This window comes from Cervus elaphus, chromosome 5 (assembly GCF_910594005.1).
Source record: "Cervus elaphus chromosome 5, mCerEla1.1, whole genome shotgun sequence".
NCBI classification, from domain to species: Eukaryota; Metazoa; Chordata; class Mammalia; order Artiodactyla; family Cervidae; genus Cervus; species Cervus elaphus.
The window spans coordinates 110,766,205-110,782,659 of record NC_057819.1 but is presented as its reverse complement, the minus strand read 5'-3'; the positions used below and the strand labels follow the sequence as shown (position 1 = coordinate 110,782,659).

The window sequence follows — 16,455 nt, the reverse complement described above, 5'->3', positions numbered from 1 at the left end:
ATTCTAAGGAACAGGATCTTTCAGGAGCTGCCCAAGGGACTGGCACCCCACCTCGGGGCCCCCACCTGGCTTCTGAGCCGGCAGGAGGAGGGCACTGCCTGGTGGAGATGCCATCTCACAGTAGACACATCACATACCACTGCCTCCCTCCCCCACCAGGGACTGCCCTTCCAAGGTTCAAGCCAAGAACCAAAATTCTAATTCTCCCCATGAGCAGCCACCTGCTGTACCAGCTATGCCCCTCCCATGTTCCCACACCCACATGCTGGGGGCCACCTCTTCTCCTCCCAGGTTCCTCCACCACCTAAGTCAGAAGAACGTGCTGCCCAGCAAGGCTCCCAGCGGCCCTGCAGCCACCTCAGGGCTGCCCTTTGTCCTCTCTTGGCCCTCCCACCCCCACTGGACCTGGACACTGAGCAAGAAAATAAAACACATTTATTAGGGCGAAGGCCGACCTGGCCACTCAGAACAAGGCTGGGGTGGGGGGCAAGGTGAGGGGATTGCTCTAGCCCTCTACCCCAGGGGTCCTGTGTCCACCACAGCCCCCTGCACCCCAGGCCAAGTCAAGAGGGGCCGGGCTCAGGCATATGCCTGGCTCTCCTTCTCCACAAAGGCCTGGAAGAGGCCGCCCAGCTCCTGGGCGGGTGGAGCACACTCCCTGGTCAGCAGCCCCCGCACAACCGCCAGGCCTTCCTGCTCCAGGTCCCGCTGCTTCTGCCGAAGCTGCTGCCCCCGAGCCTGCCCAGGAAAGGCAGCGATGAATCCCCGGGACAGGCTTCCCTCCGGATTACGGGGTAGGGGCAGATGGCTGCCATCTCACATAGCAGGAGAAATGATATACACCCAACATTCTCTAGAGCTGACTTTGAAGGGAGAGACTCCTCTCCTCAGCTCTAGAGTCTCCTTCGCTCCCAGTTCCCCTCACATTTCCAGAGTCCCAGTTGGGGTGGGGGAAGTGCGTCATCCCCCCAGGGTAGCCCCTCTTCCCCGGGGTTACCTGCTCACTCTCCATCAGCCCCAGGGCCACCTGGTGTCCACGGTAGAGGGGGTGCCGGCGATCCACCCGAGTCTGGAATCGAGGCAGGGTCCGAACAGGGTCCTGTGCTCCAAAAGTGGGGGACAGCACCTGGGGGGCCTGGGCTGCCCCCACCCCAAAGATGAAAGGTTTGAAGACTGACCTAGTGGGACAAGGATGGAGGGATAAGGGCTCTGGCACCCTTCCATCACCCCTGCTTGGGGCGGTGCCCCCAGCTTCCCCACCCTCTCACCGAGACGGGTCTGGTGTGGCAGTGAGGAAGTGCACGCAGGGCTGGGAGGGGTCCCGGGGCAGCACGGACACCATGCTGGCCGTGGTGCGGAAGCCCCCAGAGTCCATGCAGATGCCGCTCTCCTTGTCCCTGAGGATGCCCATCATCACCTCTGCCGTGATACCCCCTGCCAAGGAGGACACAGTGAGGGCCCCCCGGGGGCAGAAGGGGGCCCTCCGGCCTCAGAGGAAGCCCCCTGAGGCTGTGGGAGGGAAAAGAGCTGGGCCCCCCGCTGACCACTCACCGACCACTCGATGGTCCACTCACTGACCTTGTTGCTGCTGCAGCAGCTCCCGGCCGGCCCGGAAGCGGGCCTTGGCAGCCTCCATGCGCACAGGCTGCTGGCTTAGGGAGAAGACCTGGGCAAAGTCAAAGGTGCCCTGCCCGTCCCACCAGCCCTGGGCCCAGGCATGGGGCCGGAGCTCAGGGTGTTCTGCCGAGATGTCCGTGCCGATGCTCAGCTGGTTGGAGATGTTGCGGACCCCCTCTGCGGAGGAGATGGGGAGTCGCTCATATATTCTGGAGCTCCTATCCTGTGCCAGGCACTCAGCTAGGCGCCGAGAACACAGTGGTGAAGAGAACAAGACAACCCTCGTGGAGGGGACAGATAAACCGATCACACGAATAAACGAGAGCCGGCAGCTGCAGGGAACATCATCATGAAGGGACCCCAGCTTGTGTATAAGGGAGAAGCCTGGCCACCAGGAAGTCCAGGAAGGCTCCCCAGAGGAAGCTGCAGGCTGAAGCACAAGAGGACTCCACCAAGTGAGGGGGGAGGTGAGGTACCCGAGTGGGCTCATCTCCCACGTCCCTGGACGTCCCCACCACCCGAGACATTTGCACCTGGATCAGGCCGTCCTTGCCCCCACCATCATTCCCACCCCAAAAAGGAGAATGCTTCTGGGAGGCAGGCCCCAGTGCCAGGCCCCTCACCCTGGATCCTCTGTGCAGCCCACAGCCTCCCCGCCGTCTCCAGCACCCAGGCCTCAGTCCGGTCGGCCAGCAGGAAAGTGTTGTGGTAGCAGAATGGCGTGGGGTCCTCCCGGCAGCTGCCCCCCTGCCCGTAGTGCTCCAGCAAGACTGTGATCACGTGCAAGGCCTCCCGGGCAGAGCTGCCCCGTTCCAAAGCCAGCCTGGCACAAAGAGTCCAGAGGACAGAAGGGCGATGGGGTATCAGTGCTGATGGCAGAGCTTCAGTGGACAGAAGAGTCCCAGAGAGGTTTGGTGATGAGCCCGTCACAGAGAAAATCGCCACCATCTAGAGGCTTGTGGTTTTCAAGCTGTGCTCTGAGGGGTTCATGAAATGGACTGAAACACATTCTTGGAAGAAGAAGTGCCCTGAGCTCTCCAGTCTCTTCTATCAGAGCTGCTCCATGTTTACTGGTTTTACAAACGAAAATTCTTCATGAGATTTCACTTGAAAATAAATTTCCTTCTATTGAAAAAAAAGTTAAACCGCTGCCCTATTTCTGGGCCAAGAGACACCCAGAGCTGGCCACATTTGGGAGCTCCTCACCAGACTGTGGAGATGGGGCCAGGAGAGGGGAGGGGCGGGGGCAGCCTAACTGGGGAGGATGACACAGTGGGCAGAAAAGGGGAGTGAGGTGCTTGGGGGCAGGGACTGTGGCCTGGGTCAGTATTCAGCCCCAGATTTCTGGTGTATTGAGGGGATGAAGGAGGGCAGGTCCACACCTGAGTAAGTCCATTCCCAGCAGGGCTTCCCCTTCCCCGACTGGCTCCTTGGTCCACACTGCCTCATTGCCAATGCAGACCCCATGCTCGTTGGCGCCCATCTCAGCCCCCCACAGCCAAGAAGGGCGGCTCAGGATCACAGCATGGGTCTTGGACACCTGTTCCACCTCAATGTAGGTGCACTGGAGATGAGGGAGAGAAAGGGAAAATCGACTTAGAAAGGGGGAAGGTACCTATAAAGTGGTGGCGCTGTGCCAATCACCCTACACAGCCCTTTGAGGAAGGTCTTATTATCCCCATTATACAGATGAGAAAACTGAGGTCGACAGAGGCTAAATAACAGGTTAGGTCCCAGTCAATAGACTCAAAGCTCATGTTCTTTTTACCACATCTGGTAGCTTCTCAGGTGGAGGGAACAGAGGAGGAAGGTTTTAGAAGAATACCTAGTTCTGCCACACCTCCCAGCACTCTATAAGGCCTAACCCACCTGGAGGCGGCTCCCAGGGGCGTGCGTGGCTGCCGGTACAAACACCACCTCCTGCACCTCATCCCGGGGCCGGTCAGAATTCTTGGCAAAGATCACGGCCGGGAGGGCCGAGGCCGGGGGCACGGAGGCAAAGCAGTCGCAGGAACATGGGGTGTCAGGGCTCCACGATGCCATCTGGGGAGAGATGGGGATGCGTGTGTCCCTCTCAAGCCACCTTTGCACCATCCTCACCGAGGCGCAGTCCTAGGGAGCACCCCTCCCAACACGTGCAGACCCTAGGGGAAGACCCTGCGACGGGTGTGCGACGCACAGCACCGCACGCATGCTCGTTGCTCGGCGTGCGCGAAGGAAACGCCCACTCTCTCCACGGCGCTCCAGGTTTGGGAATCGGCAGACGGGCGCAGACCGCACGCTCCGAGGGCCCTGCTCTACTCGGGAACGTAACACTTCAGCGCAGTCGCAGGAGCGCCTCCCTCGCTACCCAACCTCTCTCCAAGAGTCCCAAGCCCCTCTTCTGTCGGCCCTTTTCTCGCTCGCCCAACACTTTATGCTCCTCACCCTCTCTCCGTGCAAATCCCCAGCTTAGTCCGGAGTCCTACAGCCTCCGCTTCAGGTATGGTCTGTCCCAGGGGCGGAGGCTCCTGGAAGGTGACCTGGAAGACTTCGGCCTCGGGGGCGGAGTCGAAATCGAGCGCCTGCAGTTCTTCCGTTTGCCAGCAGAGCGCGCGCCAGCACCACTTCTTGGAGCGAAGCGGCCTTCGGAGTCCTGCTTGCTGCCTGCCCTACCCGGGTGCAGCTTTTAGGCCGGATAAAGGCTGCGACGAATCCGCTAGTTTCTCCAGTGGGGTCACTGTCGGGAGAGGGAGCCGGAGGTGGAAAGAAGCCCATGTGAGAAGGGAAGAAAGGAAAACTTGGCTGATCTGTTAGAGAATGTGGACTGCTAGGGCGTCTGGAGATTAAGGAAGCACCTCAGCTACTTGTGACCTAATCTGAATTCCAAAGGCACAATTCCGGGCTGGTGCACCCTCCCCCGCATCCCCTGTCCCCCTGCTCCTCCCCATCTCCCACCTCCCACTCCCCAACCCCTCAGAAATAAGATCGAAAAGAAAGAAAGATCGACAAGAGTGGTCACAGGCCAGGAGGCCTGTGAGTAATTTAGGTGAATTCCTTTAAAACTTTTAAAGTATATATACCTGGTGGCTCAAATGGTAAAGAATCTGCCAGCAATGTGGGAGACCCGGGTTCAATCCCTGGGTGGGGAAGATCCCCTTCGACTACCCACTCCAGTGCTCTTGCCTGGAGAATTCCATGGACAGAGAAGCCTGGGGCTACAGTCCGTGGGGCCACAACGAGTCAGACACAGCTGAGCAACTAACTCATATGCACAAAATCCCCAAAGGCCAATTCTGCCCCACATTGCTCAAACTCATTGGAAGTTAGCTTTGAAAGAAAATTTGGAAATTTCTAGTTCAAAGATTTGTAACTGAAACAGCAAAGGAGAAATCTTGGCCAAGGGGGCATATATCCATATGGAGGTGGACTCTGATCTCAAATATTCTGCTTTCCAGGTCATTTTCCTGTACAAATCATCTCCATAACCAGCATTTAAGTGAATGCATCTCACTCCCATTTGCTTTATGGAGCCCTCTGGAATGGGGGATCTAAGACACTGCAGATTATATACTTCACCCACGTCCACCCTGCCAACCAATCAGGGCTGCTGCTCAGACCTCTGGCCACAGCATCCCAGCCTGTTGTCATTCCTGGGATGGGACTGAAGGTGGAGGTGGAGGTTTCCCCAGGAGGCAGGCTGTGGGCAGCTGTGGGAGTGATGGCTGGGGAAAACCTACAAGATAAGGCTGTTGGGACATCTGAAATCCGAGACATTTTCCTTTTTAAAAAGATTATTTATTTTGCCTGGAAAATCCCATGGACAGAGGAGCCTGGTAGGCTGCAGTCCATGGGGTCGCTGAGTCGGATATGACTGAGCAACTTCACTTTCACTTTTCACTTTCATGCTTTGGAGAAGGAAATGGCAACCCACTCCAGTGTTCTTGCCTGGAGAATCCCAGGGATGGCGGAGCCTGGTAGGCTGCCGTCTATGGGGTCGCACAGAGTCGGACACAACTGACACGACTTAGTGGCAGCAGCAGCAGCAGCACATTTTGAATGCTCAGTAATATCTGCTGAATAAATGAACAAATGAGTGTTGACACACACACAAAAAAATTTTTTTAAGATTATTTATTTATTTATATTTTATTGTTCTGGGTCTTCGTTTCTGTGTGTGGGCTTTCTCTAGTTGCAGCGAGAGGGGGCTACTCTCTAGTTGTGGTGCCTGGTCTTCTCATTGCGGCTCTAGAGTTCAGGTGGGCTCAGCAGCTGTGCTGCACCTGCTTAGTTGCCCCGAGGCATGTGGAGTCTTTCCTGGACCAGGGATCTAACTGTGTCCCCTGAATTGGCAGGCGGATTCTTAACCACTTGGAAAGTCCTGAGACATTTTCTGATTGCCTCCAGCTAAACAAGGTTGGTTCCCAAGAGGGTGCTGTTTCCAGGGAAATGGGTGTCACTTTCAGAAAAGGGACTGCCACTTGAACAGAAGGTTGACCTAGAAGCTGGGCTGGAGGGAGAAAAGCATTACCTGGAACTGTGCAGACCAGCATCTCATCCTGCTCCTTTTTCCTGCTATAACATAGCACCGCAGGCCTCTTCGGGCAGGCCACTTTACCTGCCTCAAGGGCCTCAGTGTCTCCAGTAACGAATGAAGGCATTGGACTAGATCAGTGGTTCTGAATCATGGTGAGGAGGGATTATATTTCAACCACACAACTCCCATTGCATAGCACAATACTTTAATACTCTGCTTCTCAAAGTGTCTGAGGATTGCCAGCATCAGCATTATCTGGGAGCTTGTTAAAAATGCAGAATCTCTGGCCCCACCTCAAACCTACTGAATGGGAATCTGCATGTTAACAAGACCCCCCAGGTGTAAAGTTTGAGAAGTGCTGCTCTGCTGCACCCCCAAGGGACATAATTTGGTGGGATGCTGGGGCGTGAATCGGGGTTTCTGGAAAAACTTCACGGATGGTTCTAATATGCCCTCTTCCAGGTGGGAACAACTGGACTACTTGGTTCCTGGGATTCTTTTCAAACCCACACTGCTCAGATGCTGAGCAGTCAGACTCGCTAGGGTTAATGGGATGTGAAGGCTGCTTCTGGTGTGATGTACAGGGTGGGGGTGGGGTCTTGAGGTTGCCACCGGACGTCATTCCAGAAGCAAACATCAAGGCTGTGTGGTGATCAACACTGAATACCCACCTCGCTGGGCTGGAAAGCCAGTTCATGTCGTGCACTTCCCCAGGTGCCCGCTGGGGGGCAGGAACGGGCAGGAGGAGAGGCCTGGGGCCGTGGCTGCTGGTTCCCCTGTCACTTTCCCAGTCCTGACTCCACTCACCCACCCTAGAGGGCTTCTACTCCCACTTCCCAGGACAGAAGAGAGTGGCTCAGACACGTTGCCCAGAGGGATCAGACCCATGTTCCTATTTCCCAAACTTGCTCTCAGCCCCTCTAGGACTGTCCTGCCGGGGGGAACAGAACTGAGGGATCAGAGGTGGTCCCGGGCCCCACTGCGGGGGGAGGGGGCAGCCAGGCAGCATTGCTGCCAGGGCGAGCGACAAATCGTCATAGCCCCACCAAAGGCCCCCGCTAAGAATGCAGGTCAGCGGGAGGAGCTGCCAGGGGAGGAGGGGTGGCCCCAGCCCTGCCCAGACAGGCCCAGCCGGCCCCACAGCTGCCCTCCTGTCCCCTGGGGGCAGCGATGGGGGGCAGGAGGAGAGGATTCTCCAGTTTCCTGGGGTCTGAGTCCCCAGAACCAGGAAGACAAAAAGAAGAGTAGCAGGGAGTGGAGTGGGCCTGAGGTCACAGGAACGCGCCTCCACCCAGGCATCTAAGTCCAGCAGCATATGAAAATAAACATTTGGCCCCCTCACCAGTCTGCTGTCCACTGTAATCCCTAAATCATGCTGATGCCCCCATTTAAGAAACTTTGGGACATCAGACTGTCCCAAACAACCTGGTACCAGACTTGGCTCTGAGAAAGTCGGTAGGGTTAGAGGGAGAGGAATAGGAGTCCCACTAGGGTAGATAATTTTGGCCATCATGTAGGATGGGAAGATGGAAGAATATAGTAACCTACTCTGCACCCTTGGAGCCAAAAACTGATCCCTATCAACCTTCCTAGGTTTGGGACTTTGGAGTCATGAGGCTTTTACCGTGACATGTGTCAGGCACTGACTGCACCAGGCACTGAGCAGCCTGGAAAAGTATGCGTTCGCGCATATCTGGGGATGCCCCATGGACCCACTGAAGTACTTCTGCGCATACCGTGATTGTGTAACTGTGGCGGGTCTCTAGCTGGGAGCTGCAGTAGGAACCTTTCCTTCATACTTTCCAGCTGGGTGGGAGCCCATCAGATATCTGGGCTGCCTTTCATCACCTTGTCCCTGATAGGGATCATCCTGAGTGAAGAAATCGCTGTCAGTCACCCCCACCTCGCTCACAACCAGAAGGCCTGATTGACAGGCACACCCCCACAGGAGTGGGGAGAGGGGGCCAAGAGGCTGGCCATCTCTGGGAAGGCAGGGAACCAGCATTCTTGGTGGGGGAGGCTAAAGAAGGGGCTTGCATGTGGAAGAGGAAGGAAATATCTAGAATCTTTTCATCTCCACAGGTGAAGAACAGGGAGGGACAGTTGGCCCAGCTATCAACCCCGAGGGAACCCCACCCTCCTCCTGCACCAACAACCTCGGGGCAGGGCAGGATCCGACCCTGCTATCAGCTCAGCTCTGCCCCCAAACAAAGGGAGGGGAGGCTGCCCAGGGCTGCGGGATCAAAGAGAAGTGTCCACCCCACCCTGTAGCCAGCCTGGTCCTCACTGCTGAGGGACCCTGAGTCAAAAAGGAAGCCAGAGCTGGAAGACAAATGAAGCAGTGATGTGGTTGATGACTTTATTATGGCATAAAAAACACAGGCCGCTTCTTCCTCCTCCTCCCCCCCACCCCCCTAAAGTGGGTTCACAGCAGTTAAAGGAAAAAAAAAAAATCCTACATTTCTCCTCTAGGGGGCTGCCTAGAAGGGGGCAGACAGCCAAGCAACCTTGGGCTATAAAAGAGGGGAGAAGAAAACCTATCCAAAGCCCTCACCCGCACACCTTAGAGCTCAGGGCCTCCATGGGGGGAATATCCACACCCCCTCCCCAACACCCACTAGGGAATTCCCCTGAGAATGGTCACTGGGAAAGACTGTCCTGGTGGCACAGGGAGGGGGTGGCTGGTTTCGATGGGTGGAGGAAAACGGCATCTCACACCCACGGAACCCTCTCTCCCTCCCCCTTGTCCACCGGGCCAGGCAACCTGCAGGCACTGCCCATTCTCTGCTGCCCCCAACACTCTCCACAAGGAAAGGGACCTCTGCTCAGATAAGCAGGAGGTAGGGACAGAGGGAGCATAAAGACAGGACGTGACTTCTGAACCTACCCCATGGGTCCTTCAGGGAGAGTCACCCTATCCCTCATAAGAAGGGCTCTCTTCTACACAAACATATTCCCCCCCAGATTTCAGCCCCACTTCCCAAAAAGCACCCAGTCCTTGGACTGGGCTCCAGCATCCCCAAGGAAAAGATGCTATGGGCCTTAGGCCAGAGGACCTTGGCTGGGTTGAACAAGACGGGGCCTCCCTGGCTGGAGACCCCAGGCTCAGTAGAGAAACACACATACACACAGAAATACACACATACATAGGTACACACAACATGCACACACATGTCCTAATATTAAATAAAATACCCTTTGCTTATAACTTAAAAAATCAATACACAACTAACCCTTGCATAGGGCTCTGGGTGGAGAAAGAAGGGCAGGGAAAAGGGAGGTCAGGGGAAACCTTAAAACCTCTATCTGGAGCCTGGGAAAGCCCACTAGCTCCAGCGTCCTATGGCCCACCAGACCCTTCCCCCATCAGCTTCCTTCCAAGTGCCTGGCTCAGCCTCTGCTGGCTTCCCCCTGCCCCACATTCCCCACTCCAGGATCACCATCAGGATGTATTTCTAGCATCTAAAGAAGGGAACAGGGATGTTTCCTGGACATCACCTCAGAAGGCAGACCCCTTCCAACGAGAGAACCTCTTCATTTGGAAGGGGAGCCTCCTAACACACTCTACAGGAGGAGCGAGGCTGGTAGGCATCGGGAAAGGGGAGGGTCGAGCGAAAGAAATAGTGGGGCTTAGCTTCTCCCCTAAGAAGCAGAGAAGAGAAGATGGCCAGGTAGGGACAGACTTCTCCACTCAGAGCCAAACAGTTGGAGGTGGACATTCCCACCTAACTCCACGCAGCCAAGATAACCCTCTTCCTTCTATCCCTAAGGGGAAGGCAAATGCCGAGGGACCTAGGGTGAGGAACTACATCAGTTCTGGAGCAGGGGCTCCTGGCTGCCTTGAAGCCCTACCCGGGGTGACAGACCATAGTGGGCTACTGAATTTTATTTTTATAAAGACCAAAAGTTAAGGTCTGAATCAGAGTTAGAAAGGGAAAGGCTTAGTTCCACTTCCTGACCAAATTGCTTTCTCCTGTTTTTTTAGAAGAGACTTCCTTGCTCAACCCCCACATCTAGCTCTCTCCTCCACCCCACTGGTCTTGCTGGAAGCTGTCGCGGATTCTGGCCCTCTTCCCCTCTTCCTTCATGGCTCCATCAGACTGGGTCTGGAAGGCTTAATAAGGAGGCACATCAAAGGCGTTTACTTCTGTGGCGACAACCCTCCTAGCCAGATAGAATCTCCTCCCTTAGGGGGACCCCCAGCCTCTGATACCCCATCTCAGCTCTCCCTCCGGAAACCCTGGGGTAAAAGCAATCTAAGGGGGATGAAAGGGACCCGGGGCGCAGGGCGGCTCTGGAGGCCCTTTTATGTCCCGGTTCCCAGGCGCTAAGGACGTGTCCAGACAGCTACCCCCAGCGCCCGGGGCGGCCCCATTCCCCTCTGCTCCCGGGACACGCCGTCTCCTCCAACCTGTGCCCTCCGCCCTCCAGCCGCCACAGGGGTATCCCTCCCCAGCCCCCAGCCCAGGGCCATGAGTGAAACAGAGAGGAAGGGGAGAACTGACCGGCATGCACGGCTCCTCCCTGCCCAGTCAAAACAGTCAAACGCGCCTGTCCTGTCCAGCTCCAGAGACTGCGAAACCCCTAGCGCCCCGGTTCCCTGACCCCCACACCACTTTTCCTGCCTCTCAATAAATAACCCCTTTCTCCTCTTACTCAAGCCGCCCCCCACCAGGGCATCAGGCCCGAGGGCTCTCTTCTGATGGCCCCAGGGAAGACCAGCGGGGAGGCAGGACGGAGGAGCTCAGTTGGAGGGAGCCGCGCTGCCCTCAGCCTCGCGCTTGCCTTTGCCCCCGGGGGGCTCCACTCCGCCAGCCTTGCCCTCTGCCGCCGCTGCCCCGGCTGCCTCCTCTTTGGTGCCCTCGTGGGTTTTCATGTGTTTGGCCAGGTGGTCGCTGCGCATGAAGACCCGGCTGCAGACGGCGCAGGGGAACTTCTTGGTGCCGGTGTGGGTCTGGAGATGGCGCTGCAGCTCGTCAGAGCGCGTGAAGCGCTTGCCGCAGAAGAGCCAGTTGCACACGAAGGGACGGTCGCCGCTATGCCAGCGCAGGTGCGCCTTCAGGTGTGACGTCTTGGCGTAAGCTTTCCCACAGCCTGGGATGTGGCAATTGTGCAAATGCTTCTTCTTGCCCCCATCGGGCCCGCATGGAGCCCCCAGTCGCTCCGCCTCCAGGCAGTTGGGACAGCGGCAAACGGTCTGGCCTGAGCTGCGGGGCACCGACCGCCGGGAGCCTTTGGGCCGGGCCGCCCCGTCCAGACTGGTATCCAGGCCCTGGGACTCCGGGGCGGCCGCTTCCAACGCCTTCGCCCCGTCGGGAGGCCCCAGGAGGTGCTGCCCTCCGGCGGCTGGGAGGAGGTGGTGCGGGTGTGGGTGGGGCGGCGGGGCGCAGAGCTGGTGGTCTCCGACGTAGCCCCCCAAGCCAGCCTGAAGCGCCCCGGGGTGGCCAGGTGAGGTCAGCGCGCTCTGAGCGTGGGGGAGGTCCATCCAGCTGGTACCCGGATGAAGGTCCCACCACGAGCCATCCTCGGTGCCTGGGTGTGTCGGCCGGAACCACGATTCGTAATGGTGTGACATGTCCGGCTGCAGGAGCTTGGAAAAGGGTCCCGGGACCAAGGGGCTGTCGTTTTCCAGGTCCTCGCAGGTTACCCGAGAGGAGGCCCCCGGCAGCTCATAGCCCTGTGAGAAGTCCACCTCGGGGCCCAGCGGGAGGCTCTGCAGCTCTCCAGGCTGCAGCGGGGAGGGGTAGTCCCCGGCCTCCGGGCTCGTGTGGCCCTGGTATGTTTGGAGAGGCTGCAGGTCGAGGCGCGGCGGGGAGGCAGCAGGCGCGTCCGTGTGCTGGCTGCCCAGAGAGCCGCAGACGGCGGTTAGCATTGCCGGGATCCGGGGTGGGATGGGGGACAGGGATAGTCAAGGGCACCTCAGGTGGGACCTAAAGGAAGCAAAGAAGAGACAAAGTGAGGGAAGTAACTGGCTCATTCTCCTTCCCAGCCCGATCCCCTCCTGGACCAAGTGCTCCTTTCCCACCCCCAGGTGAAAAGCGGAGAAGGCACCTCTGGGTGTGGACTAGGAGTGCTAGGAAGGGGTGAGGGTGCGAGGCCCTCCACCCGCGGCAGACGCTGATAGTTCACCTTCTCCTAGGTGATTCTTCCTATAGGACCCAGCTCATCCTGGGAGTTGGGCTGGTCCCAGGTGAACAGGTCAGATTTACCTAGATTACAGTTCTAGAGCTATCCTAGCTGCCCAGCTGGGTGTGAGGGGCATTGGCATTGCTCCCATCTCCCTCCCCCCACACTCCCCCTGCAGATCTGCTGCCCGCCAGAATGCAGAATCTAGGCTCATCTCTAGTTTAAGTCCTCACCTTAACTCGGGACTAAGCTGGGGAGAGGGAGGTGTTCTAACCCAAAGCTTAAAGTGACCTGACTTCCCAAAGACCCAAGCAGGTTCTGAGGTTTTAGAAAAAGAGCCCTCTTTCCATCCCTGAGGCATGCTCAGTGAAGAAGAGCATTTCTCCGCCCTACACCACTCCCCGCAGCTCCCTGCCTGGCTGGATTGCCTCAGCCCCACCAAACCCACTCCCATACCTGGCCCCCATTCCCTTTCTCTTTAGCAGGACTTCACCTTCCTGGGGTACAGCTACAGTACCAGTTTTCAGAGGACGTCTCTCCACCAGAGAAAGCTAAGCCCTCTCTCTGGCCTGACCTACACCAGTGCCCAGCCAGCCTTCTGGCTGCTACCCCTGCCCTCCTCCAATCTAGGGGAGACCCAGATATGAGGCTTGGAGGGGTCTGCTGCCCCCGAGAAGGGGTCAGCCAGAGAAGAGCTTACCAGCAAGGGATTCAGGGACAGAGTGGGGGAAGCAACAGGAAAAGCCAGAATCGCACAGAAATTAAGAGGAAGAATTACCCAGAGATATTATACAGGGAGTGCATTCTAGACTTGGATCGTTTTTAGGAGCTCTCCACATGATTCTAACATGCAACCAAGTGTCGAGAACCACTGCTCCTGGCCAATCCTCTTATTTTATTTTTCAATCCTCATTTCAAAGAAGAGGAAACTGAGCCATAATTGGAAAAGTCACTTGAAAAAAGACATTCAATCTATTCATTCAATCAACTAGTTTGTATCTCCGTGAGCCAGGTCTCTCCATTCCTGGTCTATTTCTCTTTCCTTAAACCACTGGGAACCTAAAAACCACCCCCCTCCAGAAAGAGTGGGCCCCTTTCTGGAACACGTACCTGTCACTTGAAGGTCCCCCTCATCTCACCACCTCTCAGTAAGATCTGGGAGCCCTGCCCTGATGCCTGGAGTGTGTGAGTCCGGGTGCCTGGGCCTTCGCTGATTGTGGCGGGAGGAGACGCAGTGGTTTAGAGCAGGGATTTTTCCCTCCCAAATCAGTATTTGGATGACCTTACTATCTTCTGCTTCTGGGGGGCCAGGGAGGTCGTCTAGGTTGTCTGGGAGAGGGAGGAAGAAGGGCACTAGGGCGCCTACTCAAGCTTCTGCTGCCTCACCACAAGAAAGGAACTGGGTGAAACGGCAGGAACAGAGCCTCAGGCCCAGGCGGGGCAGCCCAGAAGGGGCTGGGTGGGAGCAGTGAGGTCTGGGACCCTAATAGCTTTTGGCGCCTGGGAACTGCCCCAGGGGTTGGAGTGGGGGTTGGGGGACGAGCTAACGATCCAGGCTCCAGAGTGGCCTCTCCAGCCACAAGGCCAGGGAGCCCAATCCTGGAAGGCACTAGCCTGCTATCGAGCTCTCGGTAAGGGAGACAGCCGGGCGCGTACCCGGGCTTGCGGCTCCCCAGGCGGGAAGGCGGGTAGAGAGACACCCTTCTTCCCTCTTCCGCCGGCTGCCTCTCCCATCACTGGAGCTCAGGTGGTTAGGACTTCCGTACTTCCAGTCCTCAAGTTTCCAGTCCTCCAGCTGTCCCAGTCGCTCCAGTTTCCCCAGTCTCCAGCCTCTCCCTTCCGCCCCGTTTTCACTCCGCCGGGGCTCTAAACCCCTCAGATTCTTTAGGACCACCTCCCCCGAGGCCAGAGGAAGCTGCGGCGCGTTCCGGGCACGTCTTTCCGAGGAGATCCCTAATGCGCGCGCCCCTTGCCGCCCCGACCCGGGCGGGCTCCTACCTCGAGTGTGCGCTCGGGCTCCGGGGCACGGCAGGCTGACGCGCTCCCGATGGGCGCTCTTGAACCCCGCGCGCCAGCGGGCACTCCAGCGGCGAGCGGCAAGAGCCGAGGGCTAGCGGGGGCAGCGAGCAGACCCGGCGGCGGGCGGCGGAGGAGGGGCGGAGAGAGGCGGCGGGAGGGCGGAGGGCGGGCGGGAGCCGGCGAGCGAGCGAGCGAGGCCAGCTCCGCCCGTGACTCACCGCGCTCTCTGCCTTCATCCTCTGCCCTGCGCTCCTTTTTCCCCGAATTCACGGCCCCGCCCACCTCACCTGCGGCCGCCTTTAACCCTTGCCGGCTCGGCCCGACCTGGCCGGGCCCGGGGGAGAGGGCGGGAGGGCGGACGGGCGGCGGGGGGCCGATCTCTAACTAGGTCGCACTCCGCCCCCTCCCTTGCTCCTCCTTGGCCCCTCCACTGCTGGGGCGAGGGGCCTGAGCGGGGTGTCTCCCGGGCTCTGGGGCCCGCCCCATCAAGTGGAATACTGCCCTCGAGCTGGCTCGGTTTGGCGGGCACGCGGGACTCAGACCCTGCGGGAATGGAGGAGGAGGCGGGTCCTGAGGGTGATACCGAGTCACCCTAGGGCGCCGTTTGCCTCGACGGCCCTCCACCCACCCGCCCACCCCTGTTGGGCAGAGCTGCCCCAGAACGGAGAAGAAAGAAAGAAACAGGATTGAGCGCCGAGTATGTGTCCGGTCTACCCCAGGCCTGGGCCGTGAGAAGTTGGTCTTGGCCGCTGCCCTCCTTCACCATTCCCCCAGCCGCTTCTCTCCACCACCACCAACTTTCCAGGTTCTTTGCGCTCTCTCTTGCTTCCCGGCTCTCTGGCCACTCACCTTTTTTTGAGTAACCTCCTCCTCTTCTCTTTTCTCTTTGGAGAAGGAAATGGCAACCCACTCCAGTATTCTTGCCTGGAGAATCCCAGGGACGGGAGCCTGGTGGGCTGCCGTCTATGGGGTCGCACAGAGTCGGACACGACTGACGTGACTTAGCAGCAGCTCCTCTCCTCTTCCCACCCATCTGGCCGGTCTCTACCTGCCCCCTCAGCTCTCACTCTCCATCTACCCTTGGGCAGCAACCCCAGCGCCTCCCAGGTCCGCGTCTCAAATACAGTCGCGTTCCCCTCGGACCCGAAGGTTCTCAGCCTGCCCCCAGCCCCTGTCGCCCTCTGGCGCACCCGACTGTGAAAGATGGGTTAGACGCCGGGATAGCCTGGGGAAAGGACACTTCTGCAAAGATTTACGCGACCCCCTTGCCTCACTCCTTCCCAATTCTCATCTGAATGTCTAAACCCAAGGTTCCTAACTTTGGGGAAAGGTCTTGGATTCCTCTGAGGGAAAAAAAAAAAAAAATGCACAGTACAGCCCTCTGCAAAGTTTCAGGGCGTTTGCGACGCCCACCTACAAACTTCTCTCCAGATCAGAGTTGATTGAGATAACCAGGGCGGATGAGTCGGGGAGTTCCCGTCTCCTCCCCGCCAACCTGGCCTGGGCGCCGGGCTAGGAGGCTCCCTTCCCAGTGGGTGCCTCCCCGGTACTTGCCGCTTCGACCTCCTGGAGTGACTGTTCTATTGCAAGGGGAATTCTGATCAACTTCCTAATTTTTTTCGTTGCCCCGGCTGGCTTTCCCTATGTGCTCTGCCATCTGCTTTTTAAATTTCGTTTTTGTCTGTACATCTATTTCATACAGCCTGAGTGGAATTTAGGCTGATTCATTTTCACAGATAGAGACCCGGTTCCACCGCAGTTGGTTTACCTGTCCTGAATAGGAAGTGCAACTATTAAACTGACAAACTGAGTCCACAAGGCACTTGAAAATCGATCTTTTTTGTGTATGGTTCTCCACCACCAAACATACACATTCTCATATCCAGAATCAGTGTTTGATTCATCTGTGCAAATCCCTCATTTGTAAGACCCAGTTTCCTCATCTGGACAACCTGGGTACAAGTCAGGAGGGTTTCCTGGGGCTTAGAGAAATTGATGTTCCTAAAGCATTTAACCCATGGGGCCCCTGGTAAGCTCGTAGTAAAGGGAAGTTATCGTTTATAGTGTTATAATTATTAAATAAGTTGGTTCCCAGCAAACGTTTGTTGGACTAAGGTATATTCACAAAGATCTTTGGACTGGAAGCTGACAGACCTAAATTCTATCTCTCTACTTGC

At 57.5% G+C, this 16,455-nt stretch overlaps 2 protein-coding genes across 4 annotated transcripts; both read right to left on the bottom strand.

Annotated features, from left to right (window-relative positions):
- Nucleotides 1-418: 418 nt before the first annotated feature.
- On the bottom strand, nt 419-4,165 carry SCRN2 (secernin 2). 2 transcript variants are annotated; one of them, XM_043904336.1, is made up of 8 exons: nt 4,045-4,165; nt 3,487-3,660; nt 3,000-3,181; nt 2,241-2,440; nt 1,579-1,794; nt 1,269-1,434; nt 998-1,178; nt 419-738 (listed from the first exon to the last, which is right to left on the bottom strand). In XM_043904336.1, the coding sequence occupies exons 2-8, from the start codon at nt 3,658-3,660 to the stop codon at nt 580-582; spliced, it is 1,278 nt and encodes a 425-aa protein (XP_043760271.1). In that variant the 5' UTR covers nt 4,045-4,165; the 3' UTR covers nt 419-579. The 2 variants fall into 2 exon arrangements, with proteins under 2 accessions (XP_043760271.1, XP_043760272.1); XM_043904337.1 differs by lacking the exon at nt 4,045-4,165 and adding an exon at nt 3,797-3,814.
- Nucleotides 4,166-8,478: 4,313 nt separating this feature from the next.
- Nucleotides 8,479-14,670, bottom strand: SP6 (Sp6 transcription factor). Of its 2 annotated transcripts, none has more exons than XM_043904332.1 (2): nt 14,258-14,670; nt 8,479-12,063 (listed from the first exon to the last, which is right to left on the bottom strand). In XM_043904332.1, the coding sequence occupies exon 2, from the start codon at nt 12,003-12,005 to the stop codon at nt 10,878-10,880; it is 1,128 nt and encodes a 375-aa protein (XP_043760267.1). In that variant the 5' UTR covers nt 12,006-12,063; nt 14,258-14,670; the 3' UTR covers nt 8,479-10,877. The 2 variants fall into 2 exon arrangements, with proteins under 2 accessions (XP_043760267.1, XP_043760268.1); XM_043904333.1 differs by lacking the exon at nt 14,258-14,670 and adding an exon at nt 13,370-13,448.
- Nucleotides 14,671-16,455: the final 1,785 nt, after the last annotated feature.